The sequence below is a fragment of the Colias croceus genome, chromosome 23 (genome assembly GCF_905220415.1).
Source record: "Colias croceus chromosome 23, ilColCroc2.1".
Taxonomy (NCBI): Eukaryota; Metazoa; Arthropoda; class Insecta; order Lepidoptera; family Pieridae; genus Colias; species Colias croceus.
Genome location: NC_059559.1, coordinates 3,340,574 through 3,362,025, shown reverse-complemented (window position 1 = coordinate 3,362,025; position 21,452 = coordinate 3,340,574). Strand labels below are relative to the sequence as shown.

The following is a 21,452-nucleotide window of genomic DNA, read 5'->3' as shown; positions in this document are numbered from 1 at the left end:
TTTAATAATATAATTATTTGTGTTTTTAGTCCACTGTATAAATAGTTTGTCTCTAGTTTCACAAGCTTGTATAACCTTCTTATTAATCCACTCGTTGTTATTTCGTTCTTTATTATTAGTCTTAATTTTAATAGTAAATTCACATTTTTCATAGCTGTTTTTAAATTGATCGTGTATATAGTTATATATATTAATTGGACATGTCATATTGTCCGTACATGTCCAATCTATTTGTTCTAGTAATGTATTTAATTTTTTATTATCTATCATAGTTTTATATTTTGTATCATCCTGTGTACAATCCCCGACGCAAGCGAGCATTACGGCCCGGTGATCCGCTAGTGTCGTACCGATCGCTGCTGTGAATAGATCTTTTGCGTGTGATCGAGTGTAGATGTGATCTATGCATGATTTACTTATTTTATTATTATATGTTTCGATTCTAGTGTAAGCTGTGATCCCACACAAAAGGCCTAGACCATGCATTGTATTATTATATTTATGTTTTATAGGAGTGTCTGATTGCAGATCTATGTTAATATCACCCAGTATATGAAGATCAGTTTTTATAGGGCACTTATTCATTATTAGTCTGTTAAGTTCATCGATAAATAAGTGTTTATTAGTGTTAGGGGGACGATATATTGCACAAATGTTTGTATTATAGTTTGTGTGAGTGGTTATTGTGAATAATACGTTTTCGAAATAATTTGTGTTTACATTGTGTACGTAACATGTATGTTTATTACTTACATATACAATAATACCCCCACCCCTTTTACATTTTCTTAGAGACGTATACATTTGATAGCCGTTTAAGTGATATAAGCTACTAATATTATCCGTAATGTTAACCTCAGTAAGTATAATAACATCAATGCGCTTTTGTGCGGATGATATACACTGTTGTAATGTAACAAAGTTTTTAATGACGGATCTTATATTAATGTGGATACACAATAGATTTATAGGCATATTGGGAATGTTGTTTAAAAAATCGTTTATATTTATACAATCGAAGACTTCATAGACATTATCTTGTAAACTATCCATATTATATACAATTTTATGATCTGTTGCAAGCGTTAACTACCTATTTAAATACAAAACAAAGTTTAGGATTTACTTTTTGCTATAGCGTGTATGTCCGCCGAGCTTCTAATAATATAAATTTTTGAACTATCATCTTTACGAGCTTTAACGAATCCTTTCTTAAACCATACATACTTGAAATTTAGATTGATTTTTAGTTCTTGCTTAGTTTCCCATAGCAAATTTTTATTCATTTTTGTCATGGCTTCTCTAATAAAAACGGTGTTGTTGTTATTTAGATGGGATGGGCAGACATCTGATACCTTAGTATTGTAGGATCTGGCAGCCGTTAGCCAATCTTCTTGTGCTTTTTCGTTTCTTAATTCCACCATTATATTAGCTGGTTGGTTTTTGCTTTGTAGTCGGCGTGAACTCCTGATACTTTCGACCGGCTGGTTAAGTTTTAGTGCCACCTTTTCTACTAACTTGTTGACAACCTCTGTAGCTTCATGCGGAATGTTTGCGATTTCCACGTATTTTGAGAGTTTTGCTTGTTCAATTTCTTGTAGGCGTTGCTCTAATGCACCGACACGAGTTTCTAGATTATTATTTCGGTTTGTTAGTTCGATGTTCTTCCGCTCTAGTGTTTTAATAGTTTGTTTGAATGTATCCATGCTTTCTACGACTTCATCTAATTTAGCGCTATGAAATTGTAATGCTTCATTTAGTTCGCGCATTTCACTTTTTATTGCTTTTTCGACTTCCCTCGTTATGTTACTCAGCAACTTTTTCGCGTTTATCTGTACATGGGTGTCGTCTTCATCGTCGTCTTCGGGAATAATAATAGATGAGTTACGTCTGGGTGACTCGCGCTGACATTCCAAGCAGGTCCATTCTAAACTAGGGGCAGCCTTAAGCGCGGCAATCTGCTTATTAGTTAGACCACTGCATCGGGTGTTAAGATGAACAATTCTTTCACACTTGTTACACTCGCAACCAGGAATTGATTTGGTAACCGTTTTTTTACAAATATCACACTTAGACATTGCGTTAGCGGGTAGATAGAAATATTTATAGTTGTATAAGGACGTGTATTATGCACGATCGTCTGTCAACGACTGATTTTTTGTATGAATTCGTCAGTATTATCAGGTTTAAAAGAGGTATATAATTGGACATCATCAGCGTAAATATGGTAGTGGCAGTACTTAATTTTCGAGTACGGGCATTTTTTTTTTCTCAATAAAAAAAAATTAAGAGCATGTTACTTTTTTAGTTTTGAGAAAATTTCTTCCAATGTTTAGACTTTAGACCAATTATTAAATTACATCAATTATTTCAATTTCACTTCAACACTTTTCAAAATAACTGTTTTAATAAGGTTTTAATAGTAGGTGATGGTGTTGCAATGTTGTTTGTAAGGTTCTTGGTAAGGTTGTTAATGTTCCAAAATTTGAAATAAAATATTTGAGAAAAGTATCTTTCTATGTGTTTTATTTACCCATGTGTGTATTAATTTCTAGGCCGGGAGATACTGACACAAAATATTGGGTCATTTGTAACATTATGGGCTATGGCGGTTCTACAGGGGCCATAATACGCATTGACAAAAAGAGAAATGATGGTCAGAAGTTCTGACCATCATCCACTCGCCGGTACTTGCTTGGGCGTTAGTCGAACTCGTCGGATAAATTACGAGTGTCAAACGATTTGTTGCACAAAAATTATAAAATTTACCGATAGCCCATATAAAAGAAGTAGGCGGTAGTGTCATGCCATACTATTCAGGTGTGACTTACAGCCCGCCATACTGACGCGAATGCTTTGATTGATAAAAAACTTTGATTAATCATCGTCCTGCAGCCATGTACGAAAATCTTTGACGAAAATCGACAGGCCATAATGTAGAACCACTGTAGAACCGCCATACTATTACAAATGACCCAATATTTTGTGTCAGTATCTCCCGGCCTAGAAATATTAAAATTTTCAACCCACTATTTGCTACATTAGCGCTATTACGGTGAGATTTCGAAAGAGTAGTATAATTAATACAGGTACTATATTATTATATACATCTTTGAAAGTCAAATAAATATTTTTACTTTACTCTATTTTTTTGCATACCGAACGGCCGTGTGTAAACGAGAGGGAATGATAAGCGATGCCATTCTAGATACGTTTTCGGAACGGGATATAAAATTATAATTAAGTAATTTAAAATTGCAGGGGCACAAAACTTGTACGACAGTTATTCAGTTTGGAAAAAAAATATAGTTATGGGAAAAATTGTATCAACTAAATTATTCAATTATTTTTAACAATAAATAGCCGATAAACGAATATAATATTCAAAACTTAGGTATTCAAAAACAAAAGTTACGTGAAAGTTACTTAGGTAATAATAAAGTGACCATAATTACTCGCCATATTAAAATAGCTACCGGATCTGTGCTAATACCAACATACTTTTGATCATGAACAATAAATTCTAACCAATCACAATACTGCAGATCAAATATTAACCAATAAAATCCTCCCCAGTGACGAGAACATTCGACATCAAAGTTTCTTACTTTTTGCATTATTTTATATGGCAATATTTTGCGAATAGTGCCAGAAAGAGTAAAAAAAAATTGTTCTTTCGTGAAGTTGCGTCATCCACATGGTTCTGTTCGTAGTGTGCTGAAATATCTTTTAAATTAATTAATAAGTTCGATAGTAACATTAATAAAAATGCTGTCGGCGACGCGAGTGATCAGCCGAAAGGCTCTGGAGTGTTCAGGAATTGGATCAGACTTTTATACACAAAGGAATTTTTCCACAATTCTCAAAAATGTAAGTGACCATTTTTTATTAGAAAACGAATGAAAATCGTTTGTCAAATTATTTTAACATCAGTAAAATTAGTATTTCGCTTGATTTATTTTGTATTTAATTGTTATTTATTAAATGTCGCAGTTAAGAATTCGATTAGCCGGGAGGCACATGTGAGATATTTCGACATAAATTTCCTTAAAATTATCATTTTCCCAATGAATTTCAGACCGCAGCACCCACAGTTCCTATTTATCAGAGACATGGAGTCCAATACAGACACAAGTAAGTAAAGTTTCACTACAGAATATTCTGTAACATAACCTAACTTATCGACCTTTGATACCGAATGCTGTGCTTAGAATTAAGTAGATCGTTGAAAGATAACGTTTAACTCTGGTTATATACAATATATCTTTCAAATATCATCATTCAAGTTACTTATTTTACAATATTTACTATCACAAAATCTTATGCAATATACCTAGGTACAATAACATCTTAATATTTGTAAAGACAAAAGAGACAAATATCCAATAATTGTAACTTTAAATCACTTTTTCTGTGAATAATAATGTATTAGTACATATAATGTTTACCCAAAAACTTATACTATTTAGTAGCTTTTGTTACATTCAGTATTCAAAATTAGCAAGCCTCTAGGCTCTAACTGACTATTCACTATTGCATCGAAATTATTTATAATTAAAAATTTAAAATAATGAGTTAGTTAGCAATTTTTTGAAAACAAGATAATATAGACTGTGAAAATGATGCAATATGTGAACTTCTTTTAAAAACAAATGTCAGCTGTTGCATGAATTTCGCACATTAAATTAGAGTATGGAAGTACAATAGTGATAAATGCTAATGCATAAAACTCACTAATATATTGTAAATTAAGGAAAATAACTTATTTTATAACAAACCAGTAGCCTCATATTTTATATATTTTACTATATTATCAGTTAAAACAGATATAAATAATATATATAAGGATCTTTCCTTGCTCATCTACACTAATATTATACAGATTGTTTATTTGTTTGAATTGTATAGCCTCTGATAAATTAGAATTATACATTATCATCTCTCATGAACATAGGCTATATTTTGTGTGTATGTGTTTAGCCCAGGTCAAACTGGGCAGAGCCAGGACGAGTGGCCAGTTAACTATAAAGCGAGCAAAGTATTAATTCTGATCAATGACATATATACTATAATGTCCAACTTAGTTCTTATTCATTTTTCTTTTGAACAGATCAGAGGGAGTCCGTGGCGCGGTCATTGGTATTGATCTGGGAACCACAAACTCTTGTGTCGCAGTCATGGAGGGAAAGACGCCAAAGGTAAGGACATTTATTAATACATTATTATATATTTCCCATTTGATATTTGGTTTTTTATCATTGAAATGCTTTATATTTTTGTTTTCTTTAAAAATTCCTCATTTTTATTCATTGTTCATTCATTATCATGACGTTTTAAAGCAGGAGTATTTCCAATATAAGAGAAGGATGCAGCTGTCTTATGTCCACACTGGAATTATGACTGCTTTATGACTTCATAGTAGCTTCCCTTATGCCTTAAAAGCAGGCAATACATTTGTATTGGCCCTACTTCAAAATAGTTGAATAATGTGGTGGATGCTCACCCATTATAGGCAACCCACATGTTCTCCTGCCTAGAAAAGAATGTAAAAGTCAAAGTACCTTAGCTTTAGGAATTTGGGTCAACTATGTTTACTAGGGTTATCAATGTTACACAAATAACAACACAAACAGGAAGATCATTTTTAGGATCAAGTTTGTATCGAAGTAAAAATGACATTACTTTCTATTTAATTTATCCATGAAGGTATTCAAAATTGCACACAAATCTTATAAAAATATAAATGTTGCCCATTAGAAAGTTTGTAAGCACAATGACTGGTTGATATTTGACAATGATTGTCAAAAATTGGTCATCTTCACTACTGTACTATTATGATAGCATACATTTGGTAAATCTATAATTAAAATAATCATATTACTTCATAGATAAATAACTGTGTGTAGTTATATAATAATTTGTAAAATAATGGTAAGTGTTAAAATAGGTAGATTTTGTATTTTGAGATAACCAAGATGGAGGTTAAAGTCCCTGAATTTTTCCATCTCAAAAAATTAGTTATTTTACAAGTTATTATTTTTTTTTATTAAAAATTTATATTTATGCCAATTTTCTTAAAGGTCTCAATACTAGCCAATATATTTCATTTGAACTTCGTAATTAGGGACTTAATCGAAAATGGTAGTTACATAAAAGGGCAATAAAAAAGACAATTTCGAATATCTTAAATTGTAATATTTATGAAAACAGTATCATAAAATTTAAAGACATTAACCTAAAGCATTTAGTATTATTAGCTTTTAAGAGTGCTCAAAAATTACTGGATACCTAAATATTATAACAATTTAATTAACTATTATTAAATTGTTATTTGTATTTAAAACAACCGCATCGTCGATCACCTACCGCGCTAGTGCGTATCGGGTTTTGCAGCGATGCGAGAGCGACTCGCAGAACCAGCTGGCTCAGGTCTCCATGGCCACAGCCTTCCTAGATACTGCGATACATTTTTTCATAATTTTAGTGTCAGAAAACTTGCTATAGTTAAGGTCTGATATAAAATTTTAGGTCTAAAATTATTAAATTATTATAATAGGTCTGGTCTCTGATATAGTGAAAAAGAAAAAAGTGTTACAAAGATAGCTTGCTTATCTTATCTAGAATAATAAATAGAAGCGTCTCAACTGATTTATAGAACTGAGATAGAACGCGATGGCGGCGCACTGTGGACGCCCTCTGCTCCACATAGGGGACATAGGACAATAAGTCAACTGATTTATGAAACTTTTTTATTTGATAGTTGATACTTACATTTTATAAAAAGTCGAAGTATAGTTAGGTAATCATTAATATACACAATTTGCATATATTTTAGGATAATAAATCACATACGGCATTATGGCTGTTTAAAACGTAAAAATTCATAAAATCGGATTTGTAAATTAATAATAATTTCATTATTTTCAATATAATTTTTTGCAAGCTTTTCATTGCTATAAATGTAATACGTTGTACATACAATCATCATTTTTCTTGCTAGGTGGTAGAAAACAGCGAAGGTTCTCGCACGACCCCATCCCACGTGGCATTTTCCAAAGATGGCGAACGCCTCGTCGGTATGCCGGCAAAGCGGCAAGCGGTCACAAACAGTGGAAACACGTTCTATGCGACGAAACGTCTCATTGGCAGACGTTTTGACGATCCCGAGGTGCAGAAAGACATGAAAAACCTTTCGTATAAGGTCGTGAGGGCTTCGAATGGAGATGCTTGGGTGCAAGGTGAGGATTTTTTTGGCATTTTTTGTTGCTTTTGTGCTTTGTAGCGTTAGGAATAGTATAATTCCACACTAGGTGATGGAAAACAGCGAAGAATCACACACAACACTAGCAAATAGCCTTAGAGGCTAGTAGGTAAGTCAGCAAGCTGTCCCAAACAGTGGAAACACGTTCTATGCGACGAAACGTCTCATTGGCAGACGTTTTGACGATCCCGAAGTGCAAATAGACATAAAAAACCTTTCGTATAAGGTTGTGAGGGCCTTGAATGGAGATGCTTGGGTGCAAGGTGAAGATTTTTTGGTATTTTTTGTTGTTTTTTGTTCTTTATAGTGTTGGGGATGTTATTATTCCACAAATGGTGGTGGAAAACAGCGATGTATCACACACCATATTAGCAAAGAGCCTTAGAGACTAGTAGGCAGGTAAAAAGACAAACAGTGGCAGATGAATGTATGTAATTCCTTGATTTACAATATTTGATAGTGCTTAGTTTAGATAAAAGTAGCTTTCTTTTCAGTCATATGAAAAGCAGAGCACCTGTAACACCTCCAATGTTCAAGTATTTATATATAAAAGAAGAGAAAAAAATTTTTTTTAACGTTTTTTACTATACTCACACAGTTACCAAAATTGTATGAGGCGGCCTAATCACTTATGTTATGAGTTATATCTTAAAATCAAGTCCTATTCGAATGCTTACTCTGCTATAAAAAAATAAATAAAAAAAAGACGTGTGTCACTCGGGGACTGCTGCGGTAAAGCTATTGCATGCTATGCCTTCAAGCCACACCTGAGCCCGTCGGAGTGGGGAGCGTGAGGTTTTTTCGTTACGGAATTTCTGGATTCGGTCCCCGCGCTCAAGGCCCGCGATAGAAGCTATGCAATAGCTTAATAAAAATTTTTCTTAAATATTACTTTTTATTCCAGGCAGCGACGGCAAAGTGTACTCGCCCAGTCAGATCGGTGCGTTCGTGCTCATCAAAATGAAGGAAACGGCTGAAGCGTATTTGAACACTAGCGTGAAGAATGCGGTGGTCACTGTACCGGCGTATTTCAACGACTCCCAGCGACAGGCCACTAAGGATGCGGGTTGGTTTTCACTTATCCTGCTGATATTATAAATGTGAAAATTTAGAGTTTGTAACTCTTTCACGCAAATACTACTGATCCGATTACAATGATATTTAGCACACATATAGAAAGTAACATGGATTAACACATAGGATATGTTTTATCCCGGAAATCCCACGGGAACAGGAACTATGCGGATTTTTCTTTAAAAACGCGGACGGAGCCGCGGGCGTGAAGCTAGTAATATTGTAAATGCGAAAATTTATGAGGATGGATGGATGTTTGTTTACTCTTTCACGGAAATACTACTGAACCGATTACAAAGAAATTTGGTATGCAGGTAGCTAAAGAATAAGACAAAAAAAAAATATCTCGGAAATCCGACAGGAACGGGAACGGGAACGGGATAGTCTTATTGTATAATATTCTATGACATTTTACTAACAACTAGCTGGGCCGCGCGGTTTCACCCGCGTAGCTCCGCTTCTGTTGGTCTTAGCGTGATAATATATAGCCTATATTACTCGTGGATTATGTAGCTTTCGAATGGTGAAAGAATTTTTAAAATCGGTCCAGTAGTTTATGAGCCTATTCATTACAATCAAACAAACAAAGTTTTCCTCTTTATAATATTAGTGTAGATGTGTTGTTTCTTGTCTTGGTGCAATTAAAGTGTTGTTTCATTCATTAGTTGTCAAAAAATTGGACAAGATATTCTTAACAATTTGACAGTTTCAGTTTTTTACGAATTGATAAAAAAAATATACCACATTCACATGTTCTAGATAAGTTACTAGCTTTCCGCCAGCGGCTTCGCCCGCGTTTTCAAAGAAAATCCCGCATAGTTCCCGTTCTTGTGGGATTTCCGAGATAAAACCTATCCTATGTATTAATCCAAGTTTAATCCAAATTTAGCACACTTTCATTGTAATTGGTTCAGTAGTATTTGCGTGAAAGAGTAGCAAACATACATACACATACATACTTTGGCATATATTATATTAAGTAGGATTTTGTCAGTTAATGCTGGTTGCAGAGCTTGACCGACCGTCAGTGCGTACCGTCGGTCCTGACGATACGCATCAACAATGTGTATGACTATGACACTAATGCGCATGACAATACGCGTGCGTATGGTCGGTCTAGCTATGAACGGTTTTATGAATTTCCATACATATGACAAGCGCGACTGACGTACGCACTGATGGTTGGTCAAGCTCTGTAACCAGCCTTAAATGATAAATTGTGGATAGTAAATATACTATTGTGACTCTCCGAAAAATAAGGTTTGAAACAAGCTCATGAAGTAATTTTTTCTTTAAAATAATAAACGCATCGTCGATCACCTACCACGCGTGTGCGTGTCGGGTTTGCAGCGATGCGAGAGCGACTCGCAGAACCAGCTGGCTCAGGTCTCCATGGCCACAGCCTTCCTAGATACTGCGATACAGTTTATTTATTAATATTTATTTACTAGTGACCCGGAAAATATTGTTTTGTTAGTTACTTGTCATTTTGGGTGGTATAAATAATAGTTTCGGACCAATTCTTGGAAATAGATATAAAAGTTCATAAAAATTGGTCGAGTTGTTCAAGGAGTATGGCAACTAATACGGTTAACACGGAACAAGAGAATTTCGTACAGGACATTTGATTTTAGGTTTTAATAATATATTTGAAATATGTTTTCCAAACGTTATGCTAATTTGTAATGTATGTAAATTGTATATTATCGTAATTCGTAATTTAATGTCTCTTCTGTTAATTCGTAATGAAATAGAGTTTATTCATACATATTATTTGTTATACCCCTAAATTAGCCTTTTTTTTAAGTGGGGAAATCTTGTATAGATACCCAAGGCCCCCGGGGAAGGTGCTGTGGGTTATTTCGATGTCGATTCTTTCCGCATAATACCCCACTGTGTTCCGTCGAGCCGCTTTAATAATAGGGCCGCGGGTATTGTTTCGAATTCTTCCATGACACCCCTAAGTTAGCCTAGCGAAACAATGTTTGCCGAATCACTTAATCTTTAAAACTATTAGCCAATTTATATTACCCATATAGTTATTAAAATAATATTATTTACTACATAAATATGTTATTTTCAGGCCAAATCGCCGGTTTGAACGTGTTGCGTGTGATCAACGAACCGACGGCCGCCGCTCTAGCCTACGGCATGGACAAGACTGATGATAAAATGTGAGTTTGTTTGATTAATTTGTTCATATTGAGAAAAAATGTATAATAGCTACATTTATTTTGTATTAAAAACTAGCTTTCCGCCCGTGGCTTCGCCCGCTTTGTCTAAAACCTAATAAATTATATACTAAAACCTTCCTCTTGAATCACTCTATCAAAAAACCGCATCAAAATCCGTACGTAGTTTTAAAGATTTAAGCATACATACACATATGGACATAGGGACAGAAAAAGCGACTTTGTTTTATAGTATGTAGTGATTTAAATACGAAGAAAATAATGTATCACTGTAATTTATAACGAAAAATTATGAAGATGCGGCGCAAAATAATGTGATTAATTATAATGTGATTTTTTTGCTCGTTACATTTTACCGTGGTTGTCTGGAACAGATCACTCCTAAGTGATAAGGCCGCCAAGTTAGTTGTACTCTGTTTCATCTAAGTTATTCTAAGGTTTCCTATTTGTACAACTAATAAAGTGTTAAATTATATAAATAAAATGTGAAAATTTGTAAGAAATTTTAGGAGCTATTATACCCTTTTTGTAACACCTGTGGACATAGATCATGGGTATTAGCTTATCCCCAATGACAACTCAATAGAAACAACTCAATAAAAAGAAAAGTAGTCTATGTTAGTCTTCGACTACAAATTTTCATTTTAAATTGCATGCATATTGGTACTGTGGTTTAGCTGTGATAGTGTAACAAACAGATGAGACTTTTCCGTTTATAATAGTCTTTATTTACTATTTCATTCTTTCTATACTAACAATATAAAGCTGAAAAAATTATTTACTATATGAACGCGCTAATCTCAGTAACCACGGGCGAAGCCGGCGCAAGCTACTAGTTAAATTTAAAATGCACTTTAGCACAAGCTAGGGCCAACGCAATCGTTGGTCGGGCGAGGTCTCTGACCGGGTGCTATATTAACCTGTGGACATATTCACTGGCTGTACTGTGTGTGCACTCAGATTATAATCTCTCAGACATTGTCTTTCTATCCATACTAATACATATTATAAACTAGCTGACCCATGCAGCTTTGTCCGCTTTCAAAAGCAGTAATATCAATATTTTTACGAATTGATTTTGCAATTTACTATGACAATAAGACGTGAAGCCCTTACGGAAAATTTAATTTCTATATTATGCTCGCCCTGGCTCCGCCCGTTTTTAAGCTTTTCTAAATTTAATAGTGCAATTAATGAATTCTGATTAGTTATGCTTTGCTGTGTCCTACCCTTGTCAAAAAAGGGTTATCGACCTGTTTCCAGACTTACAAAATAGGCATAATTTTTTTTTAAATAAAAGTTTTCAAAAACGGAGTTATCTATACTAATATTATAAAGCTGAAGAGTTTGTTTGTTTGTTTGAACGCGCTAATCTCAGGAACTATAGGTCCGATTTGAAAAATTCTTTCGGTGTTGGATAGCCCATTTATCGAGGAATAGGCTATATTATATTATCACGCTAAGACCAACAGGAGTGGAGCACTGCGGGTAAAGCCGCGGGACAGCTAGTATGTAATATTCTTCTTACTATAAATTCTGTGAAACAAGAATTTAAGAGGTAGCGCGCACGAGCAACTTTGTCTCCGCAACTATTTTGTCTCTCCCACCCATGGGCTAGTATGAAAGTGCGCGCACGTAGCGACGCAACTCCCCATACAATTGATGGGAGAGACAAAATAGTTGCGTAGACAAAAGTTGCTCGTGCGCGCTAGCTCTTATACTATCCATACATTTGTTCTTTTTACAGTATAGCGGTATACGATCTCGGCGGTGGTACCTTCGATATATCCGTACTCGAGATACAGAAGGGTGTGTTTGAAGTCAAGTCGACCAACGGTGACACTCTACTCGGTGGGGAGGACTTTGACAATGTCATTGTCAACTTCCTCGTGGATGAGTTTAAACGGGATGTGAGTATATTTTTAGTTTTGTATGTATTTACGTTGAAATAATTTTTATTCTTTAGTTGTTATTTATCTGAAATTACACTATTATGTTTACGTATTTAATAATATTTGTATGAACTCATAAGGGAAGGCACTGTTTTCTGAGACAATGTCTATGTCACCTACATTTGATAAATGTATTTGAAAAAAGTAATTTACTTCGAATGTCATGAACACTTCAATAACAGCTTTTTAAAACTTTTTTTTGCTTGTCTCTTAGATTAAATTTGAAAGAACAAGTAAATCGACACAATATAGTTCGAAAAACACTAAAAATAATACAAATATAATTATAACGCATCGTCGATCACCTACCACGCGTGTGCGTGTCGGGTTTTGCAGCGATGCGAGAGCGACTCGCAGAACCAGCTGGCTCAGGTCTCCGTGGCCACAGCCTTCCTAGATACTGCGATACAGTTTATTTAATTTTCTAAATAAAAAATCACAATACTTCACAATACCTCACTAAAACACAATTTTTCAAATATGTAATTTCATTTTAACCATAATTTTTGAAGTGAAACTTCTTTAGTCGCGTTGAGAGTAAAGTTTCACTTCTGTTGAGCACACGTGTCACATTTTTTTATTTTTCACCTTTAAAAATGTCTTAATGTATCTAAAACCTCTATTTTTATTCTGCAGCAAGGTATAGACATTCGCAAGGACGCGATGGCCATGCAACGCCTCAAGGAAGCTGCGGAGAAGGCAAAGATTGAACTATCTGGCTCGGTGCAAACTGACATCAACCTGCCGTACCTGACCATGGACGCTTCCGGACCTAAACATATGAATTTGAAGGTATGTTGTACAGTACCGCCTCCTTAGTACAGTGGTTGACGCGTGAGCTTAGAACCGAGGGGCAGGAAACAGAAGGCTGATCACCTACTTGTCCCTAAAGAAATTCGATCAGTGAAACAGATTTGGCATCTGCACCTTGGCCCTTACCCCACTAGGGTACATGGGACTTCACTTTTTTTGTACAGTACATTTGTTTATCTATACTTATATTAAAAAGCTGAAAAGTATGTCTGTTTGCTTGAAAGAGCAATTTACAAGAACCACGGGTCTTGTTTAAAATTTGATTTCACTGTTAGATTGTCCATTTATCAAGGAAGGCTACACTATACACACACACTATCACTATACATCACACTAAACAATAGTGTACATTTATAGTGTGATGAACACTAAAACCAATAAGAGCAGAGCAATGTGGGTAAAATCGAGTGGCTCATCATGTGACTGCTAGTTTAAATTAAAAGAAAGAAATAAAGAATTGTTAAGGATTTGCACTGAAAATTTATTTCTATTCAAGTTACTGTGATTTGAGTAATCATTTCAGTGCTATAAGAAAACAAAATTAAACCATCTGCCATTCTCTGTGAATGATGGACCAAAAATATTTTGTAACAAATATCTTGAATATCTGTAATTGTTTCAAAAATATATAAGCTACTTGGACTGAGTAACCGACAAACCAAAAATTGTTGAGTTTTAAACCAATTTTATGTAAATAAATCGCACATCATAAACACTATAAAAACTGAAGAAGTATTGTGTTAATAAACATTGAAAATTTATTATTATAAAGCTGAAGATTTCGTTTGTATGTTTGTTTGTTTGAACGCGATAATCTCAAGAACTACTGGTCCAATTAAAAAAAATATTTCAGTGTTAGATAGCCCATTTATCGAGGAAGTCTCATATCATATCATTACGCTAAGACCAACAAGAGCTGAGCAATGCGGGTGAAACCGCGCCGCACAGCTAGTGTAACTATATAGATTGCACGTAACTAAATATTAAAATTGCTTCACAGATGACGAGATCGAAGCTAGAGTCCCTAGTTGGTGATCTCATCAAGCGCACCGTAGCACCGTGCCAGAAGGCCCTGCAAGATGCGGAGGTCGCGAGAACCGATGTGGGCGAAGTCCTACTCGTCGGTGGAATGACTAGGATGCCTAAGGTAAGGAAAAACTATAAAAATTAAAAAAAAATCGTCGGTGACGCCATTAAGCACTTATAAGGTAAAAAAATACAACGAACGTAATGTAAAAAAAATGTGTGCGTGTACTAGTGTACCTACGTAAAAAGTGAAACTTCTTTATGACCTTATTTTTCAAAAAATAATTTACTTTATGCAACTTTAAAGAAATACGTCGAATCACGTGTGGTAGGGACTACGGATAAGAAAAAGGTGGCGCGTAACGGAAAAATGTCACGCGTAACGAAAAAATGTTACACTAAAAAATTTTTCCAACTCCGAGAAGTTTCACTTCAAAAAAAAAAAACAGAAAAAATGTCGTCGGTGACGTCATAAAGCGCACAATGGTTCCGTGCCGGAAGGCGCTGCATGACGCCGAGGTAACCATCATTGGAACTTGACAAATAAACATACATATTATATGAAACTTTTTATAAATAAACTATCTTACCGCCCGCGGCTTCGCCCGCTTTCTATAAAACGATTTGAGATTTAAACTATCCTATCTCTTCAAGTTGGATGGAACTGCACATGGTGTGCGAATTTTATTATAATCGGTTAAGTTTAGGAGTCCATTGAGGACAAACATTGTGACACGAGATTTATATATTAAGAAGATAATTTATAAGAAAATATCCTGCACTTTAGCACAAGCTTTGGCCAATGCAATCGTTGGTCGGGCGAGGTCTCTGACCGGGTGCTATATTAACCTGTGGACATATTCACTGGCTGCACTATGTGTGCACTCAGATTATAATCTCTCAGACAAATTTTATAAACATATTTAAATAATCACACAATTTAAAGAAACAAAAAAAAAATCGCTATGAGTAAATTGAAATTACGATATTGTTACCATTGCTCATAAAAAAAGGTAATTTCTATAAGCATTCACTCCATAAACGGTCATTTACCTAAGACTTATCGATTTTCGTCCTCCAAATTACACATAGGCATAGCTAGTCTTTATAAATGTCAAATCATGGATCTTAAAATCAAAAATACCTTTTCGAAAGCTTCCATTGCATTCGCTGCGTAAACGGTTATGTACAGTACTCCAAAGGTATTAATGCGCATAGAAATCTTCGTCACTGTTCGGCAACTGTCATATTCTCGGAGCGTCCGAAGATGATATCTATATAGAGCGGTTAAATGCATTTTCTTCATGCATAATTTAGTCAAATTATATGTTTTGTGCTAAAAGAGATTAATATGTATTTGTAGGTAAGTAACGATTTTGTTTCGATAATTCCTTGTAAGTAAATAGCGAGTATAACCCCACGATTGCGAATATATTATCTTTGTTGGATTGATTTACTTGGAAAATTTTATAGCAGTACTTTTAAAGTGTCTTACTGAAGCTGGTGTAATTATGGAAGAAAAGAAGGTTAAAATAACACAAAATTTATATTGTATAAAGTATGGTTTTCAAACACAGGTTTATATTTAAACCATGTAAATCTTATCATTAAAATCTCAGTTCAAAAGTATTTACAGTACTGATCATTCTTCAATATTATGACAATTACAAAAAAAAAAAAAAAACAATCAAAATCAGGGATTATCTTTATTTCTGACATTTTAGATACATCGGAACTCTTCTTCATTTTCACTTTCCCTACTGCCATCACCTGTGTAAATCATTTCATCGATTAATTCAATTCAACTTTAAAAACAAAACCAAGAAGGGTACGTAATAACTAATAGCAGCTCTATATAATTCCACACAGAGAGAACACGTGCCGTCACCACCAATATTTAAAGACAACTGACGGATTTTTGAGTTTTTTGACTGACAGGCTACCGTCACCTACCGCCCGATTTGTTTTTGATTGTGTATGACCGTGAATTGACTTCTATTTCTTTTGAACAAGGTGTAAAATGCAAGTTCGTTGTGTAGGGCTCTTACGATTCAATGATTCGAGTGTCTTCGGAAATACGACAATTAGCGAAGATTTGCATGTGCATTATTAATTTTGGATTACTGTACTTATCTAATACGTTTTTCCCTTCAACTTACAAACAGGAATAGTTATAAGGTAGTTGTTGCGGACGGCGATTACATAGACGACGGCGTTGCCGAGCTACAGGCAACGGGGAGCGCGCCTATGTAATGCGCGCTATACCCTCTGGTGCGGACGGCAACTACAGGGACGACGGCGGCGCCGAGCGACGGGCAACGGGAGCGCGCCTATGTGATGCGCGCTATACCCAGCGAAAACGGCACCGGGCCGCGGTAGTGGGGTCGAGGGCGGGGCGTATTGTGCCCTTACGCTCAAGTTGCTCATTATACCCACTGTTAGTTTTAAGTAGGATAGAAATGTACTTAAGCTGTAAGATTTGTAAATATTGTATGGTACTACCGAATAAATCACCTTGGAAATCGCTGCGAGTTTTAATCAACAAGTGGGAACCTCTGCGCCTCACCCTATTCAAGAACATACAGTCCACTGACCGGGGCTATAATTAATAGTGCCTGGTCCATCGACGCGCCGGATTTTGTTGAAGCAAACTTCACTGCGAAGACGACGTGCTTATTAAGAAGAAAGAAGATAATACGCCGAGCTACGAACGTTGCGTATCTTCAGTCTTAAGCACAAGACGCTCAGCCGAACGACGACTGCGCTGCGTGTCTACGAGGCTGATTTATCTAACGCGGTTTACCGCGGCTGTGTGTTAGCCCACCTAACGGTGCCAAACGGGCGCACGCAGTTAACGCCGCAAGGCGGGAGTGACTGTTCGAACGCAGTCACCAGTTCGCATCCAACGCGACTGTACAGTTCGACTTCGCCGGTAAGGCGCGAGATCGTGTGAGGGCCGGACTGTAGGCACGCTGACGGGGCAAGGTGTTCCTCCTTGTCCTCGAGCAACCTCACGCACTTGCGTCCTCTGCTGGGTAGTTCCTTCCTACCTCATCCACCTTTTCCATTCTCACGGTGAGCGAACACTGTTGCTACAGCACCTCGCCGTGGGCTGTTAGGGCTGCTAGGGACGTTAGGGACGTTAGGGAAGATGATGACCCGCAACCGACCGAAGAAGACAGACGAGGCGGATGCAGCGGCCGTCACACACACAAGACCGCCCGCATCACCGTCTGAGCTACGTGAAACGACGACGACAGCACCCGCAGAAACGGAAACGCGAGTAGACGACACTCAGTCACAGGCCTCAGTCAGAACGACGAGATCTGTGAGATCGCGAATGAAGGAAGCACAAGCAGAGGCAGGAAGCAAGCTACTAGCGCTCGAAAAGAAAATGATAGCGCTCGAAAAAGAGCAAATACTTAAAGAAATGGAAGCGAACATTGCTAGAATTGCCGACGACGCTAGCGTTGTTGACAGAACGGACGCGCTACCGATAGAGTCAGAAGATCGAGTACAAGACTGGCTCAAAAGACACAGCCAAGAAGCGACCGCTATGCCACAAAGACACGGTGACGCCCCCTTTCCAACACGGGGGGAGTCATCGCGACAAGTCGCGTGGACTAAAGATACGGTCGGGCAACGTAGAGATGAGTTACCCGTCGTAGAACACGACACAACGAAAGTCGGAACACCGAGAGCAAGATCCCGAGATCGCGGGATAGAAAAGCTAACTGAAGTCTTTGAGGAGCTGACGAGACAAAGGCCGCCTCCAAGACAAGGCTTCGATTTACCTCAGTTCAATGGAAATGTAACAGAATGGCTGTACTTCAAGGCCGCGTACGAGGACACGACGCGACTGTACAAATACACAAACATTGAAAATCTGGCCAGGTTACGTGCTTGTTTAACTGGAGCCGCACGCGACACTGTTGCGGTTCTATTAAGCACAACGAACGATCCTGAGCTAATAATGAGAACGCTTAACCAATGCTATGGTCGACCCGAAATAATTATCGACCGTGCAATGGATGAGATCAAGAAGCTGCCGCGACCCGGCACGACGGCTGTAGAACTTAACCAATTCGCCGTGAAAGTACAGAATATAGCTTGGCTGTTAAACAGCATAGAGGATAGAAGCTACGTTAATAGTACGATGCTCGTCAGAGAAATATTAAATAAACTGAGCCTGCACTATCAAGCACGGTGGACGGACTACGGTCAAGCACATGGCACGACATATGAGCCCATATTTCTCACATTGTCGAATTATCTCATCAAAGAAGCGGATCTACAACTTACATACAACTACAGTAAGAAGACAGAGACAACAACAGTTGAAAAAAGAGAAAGTCGACCGCTACGCCGCGCGAACATTTATGCGACTAATAACGATGATAAAAGGATAAGTTGCTTATGTTGCGGGCGCGAGCATGAAACACCAAAGTGCAAAGAATTTGCAAATATGTCACTAAGTCAACGTTGGGAACGAATGAAGAAGGCGAGAGCCTGTTTCCAATGCATTGTTAGCACGCACCTGCGATCCCGGTGCAAGCATAAAAAGTGCGACATAGACGGGTGCGATAAACCGCATCACCCGATGTTACATGAAGAAAAAATAGCGATCGAAGAGAAACCGACTGAAGTTGTACTCTCGACTACTATTAACAGCAACAACCAAGCTGTTTTATTAAAAGTATGTCCGGTGTATATAAAATCGGATGGCGAAAAGCAAATCAAAACGTATGCTTTATTAGACGAGGGATCAACAATATCATTGATCGACGAAGACCTCGCACGAGAGCTTGAATTAAACGGACCTACGCAACCCCTACGAATAAGCGGGGTGGGGGCGTCAAGCGACATTATGAACAGTAGATCGGTGCAAATTAAGATAAGCCGACGAAACAATGGAGCGTCACACGCGATCCGTGTGCGAACAATGACAAACCTAGCAATAGGTGGACAAACAATAAGCGCGAACACGCTGAAATACAATCATTTAAAAGGATTACCTTTGAAAGACGTCATCGGTAAAGTCAAACCGAAGTTGTTAATCGGGTCCGATAACTGGGACTTGATTATATCAAGAAAGCTGAGAACCGGCAAACGTGGCGAACCTGTAGCGTCACTCACACGACTAGGGTGGGTCATACACGGCACCACACCCAAAACAACATTAAGTCGTGAAAACGTGTTACATACGTATGAAAACGACGATGACTGCGTTAGTAACAAATCGTTGGAAAAACTAATGAAGAAAAGCTACGAAATTGACGCACTCGGTATAAAAGTAACACAAAGAAAATCGAGTGTCGACGAGCGCGCTATACGCATATTCGAAGAAACGGCACGTCGCATTAACGGACGTTTTGAAGTAGGCCTGCCATGGCGAACCGACAAACCTACGCTACCGTTAAACTATGAGATGGCTAGAAAAAGGTTAAAATCCATTGAGAACAAAATGGACCGATGCGAAGAATTCAAACATGCATACACGGCGGAGATTCAAAATCTTATTAACAAGGGATACGCCGCACCGGTAACAAACGATGACTTACCGGCGACTACTACGTGGTATCTCCCGCACTTCGCAGTCGTTAACCCAAACAAGCCGGGAAAACTCAGAGTGGTGTTCGACGCGGCCGCAAGAGATAAGGGCGTCTGCTTAAATGACGAGCTGCTAGACGGCCCCGACTTACTTCAGTCATTGCCGGGAATACTCTACAGATATAGAGAAAATGAAGTCGCAGTGACGGCCGACGTTAAAGAAATGTTTCTTCAAATTAAGATTAGAAAACAAGATCAAGGCGCACAGCTTTTCCTTTGGCGAGGCGATGATAGAACGAGCCCTCCGAAAACGTTTAAAATGACTTCAATGATATTTGGAGCTCGTAGTTCGCCATTCATCGCACACAGCGTTAGAAACAAGAACGCTGAAGATTTCCGATTATCGCATCCGCTAGCATATGAAGCGATAACGAAAAACCATTATATGGATGACTTCGTCGATAGCTTCAGGACCGAAGACAAAGCTATACAAACAATCAAGGAGGTCATACATGTGCACGCCCACGCTAGCTTCACATTAGCTGGGTGGAGTAGTAATCGCGACACGGTGATACAACACACGCCGTTCGACCTGCGAACACGGGCGACCGCGAGTCTAGTGGCCACTAACCACGATATGAATAAGACATTGGGAATGGTGTGGATCCCGCGAGAAGATAAACTTTCTTTCAACACATGTTTAGCGAGGATTCACACCGACGTGAAAGAGCGCCGTCGACCTCCTTCAAAGAGGGAAGCGCTAGGAACGGTGATGTCAATCTTCGACCCGCTGGGACTCATAAGTTATTATACAATCACGGCCAAAATAATACTTCAAAATTTATGGAGGCTGAAGCTTGATTGGGACGAGCCCATACCGGCAGAAGACTACGCTAACTTCGATGACTGGCTGAAACGATTAAATGACATCACCAAGCTGCGAATACCACGATGGTACGGCAATACGGGGGGAGTTAAAGTCGAACTCCACGTTTTCTGCGATGCCTCTGAGCAAGCGTACGCAAGCGCCGCCTACTGGCGCTCCGAAGAGCCGAACGGAAACGTACGCATAGCGCTGATATCTGCTAAAGCGCGAGTAGCGCCGTTGAAAACACAAAGCATTCCAAGACTCGAGCTGCAGGCCGCACTAATCGGCGTACGTCTTGCGTCCACTATACTAAAGGAGCATAGACTAGCCGTGGCGAGTCACACATATTGGACGGACTCGACAACCGTATTGCAATGGATTCGAAACGATAAAGCTCGTCACACTCCATTCGTGGCGAACAGGCTGGGTGAAATAGCCGAATTAACGAAGATAAATCAATGGCGGTGGGTGCCTACCGCCGACAATGTGGCGGACGACGCGACTCGTATCAATAACGAAGAAAAGAACGAGAACGACCGTTGGTTCACCGGCCCTGCATTTCTACGCGAACCGAAGGAATCATGGCCCGAACAAGCACCGTGGCTAGAAGTGGCGGCTGTTGAACATCACACAGCCACAGAACGAGCCGACATACGACAGAGCGTACCGGATGTAACACGCTTTTCAAAATACGAGCGTTACATACGAGCGATCGC

General features: G+C 38.0%; 2 protein-coding genes across 3 annotated transcripts in view; one reads left to right on the top strand and one right to left on the bottom strand.

The window, feature by feature from the left end:
* Window positions 1-1,022: 1,022 nt before the first annotated feature.
* LOC123702426 lies at window positions 1,023-2,164 on the bottom strand. The gene has a single exon (XM_045650175.1). The coding sequence runs from the start codon at window positions 2,076-2,078 to the stop codon at window positions 1,116-1,118; it is 963 nt and encodes a 320-aa protein (XP_045506131.1). The 5' UTR covers window positions 2,079-2,164; the 3' UTR covers window positions 1,023-1,115.
* A 1,496-nt stretch (window positions 2,165-3,660) lies between these two features.
* The window catches only part of LOC123702142 (heat shock 70 kDa protein cognate 5), a 28,697-nt gene continuing 10,905 nt past the window's right edge, over window positions 3,661-21,452 (top strand). Inside the window, exons 1-9 of one of the 2 annotated variants that reach the window (XM_045649804.1) lie at window positions 3,661-3,870; window positions 4,079-4,134; window positions 5,111-5,198; window positions 7,001-7,238; window positions 8,166-8,327; window positions 10,419-10,509; window positions 12,275-12,437; window positions 13,116-13,271; window positions 14,293-14,439. In XM_045649804.1, coding sequence (XP_045505760.1) covers window positions 3,769-3,870; window positions 4,079-4,134; window positions 5,111-5,198; window positions 7,001-7,238; window positions 8,166-8,327; window positions 10,419-10,509; window positions 12,275-12,437; window positions 13,116-13,271; window positions 14,293-14,439 — 1,203 coding nt within the window. In that variant the 5' untranslated portion in view covers window positions 3,661-3,768. Of the gene's footprint in view, window positions 3,871-4,078; window positions 4,135-5,110; window positions 5,199-7,000; window positions 7,239-7,469; window positions 7,525-8,165; window positions 8,328-10,418; window positions 10,510-12,274; window positions 12,438-13,115; window positions 13,272-14,292; window positions 14,440-21,452 lie in introns of those variants that run through there. The other variant, XM_045649805.1, reaches the window with a different exon arrangement.

What these genes read in the sequence shown, in the direction of transcription:
- LOC123702426 (XM_045650175.1), bottom strand. Translation starts at nt 2,078, where the DNA reads ATGTCTAAGTGTGATATTTGTAAAAAAACGGTTACCAAATCAATTCCT.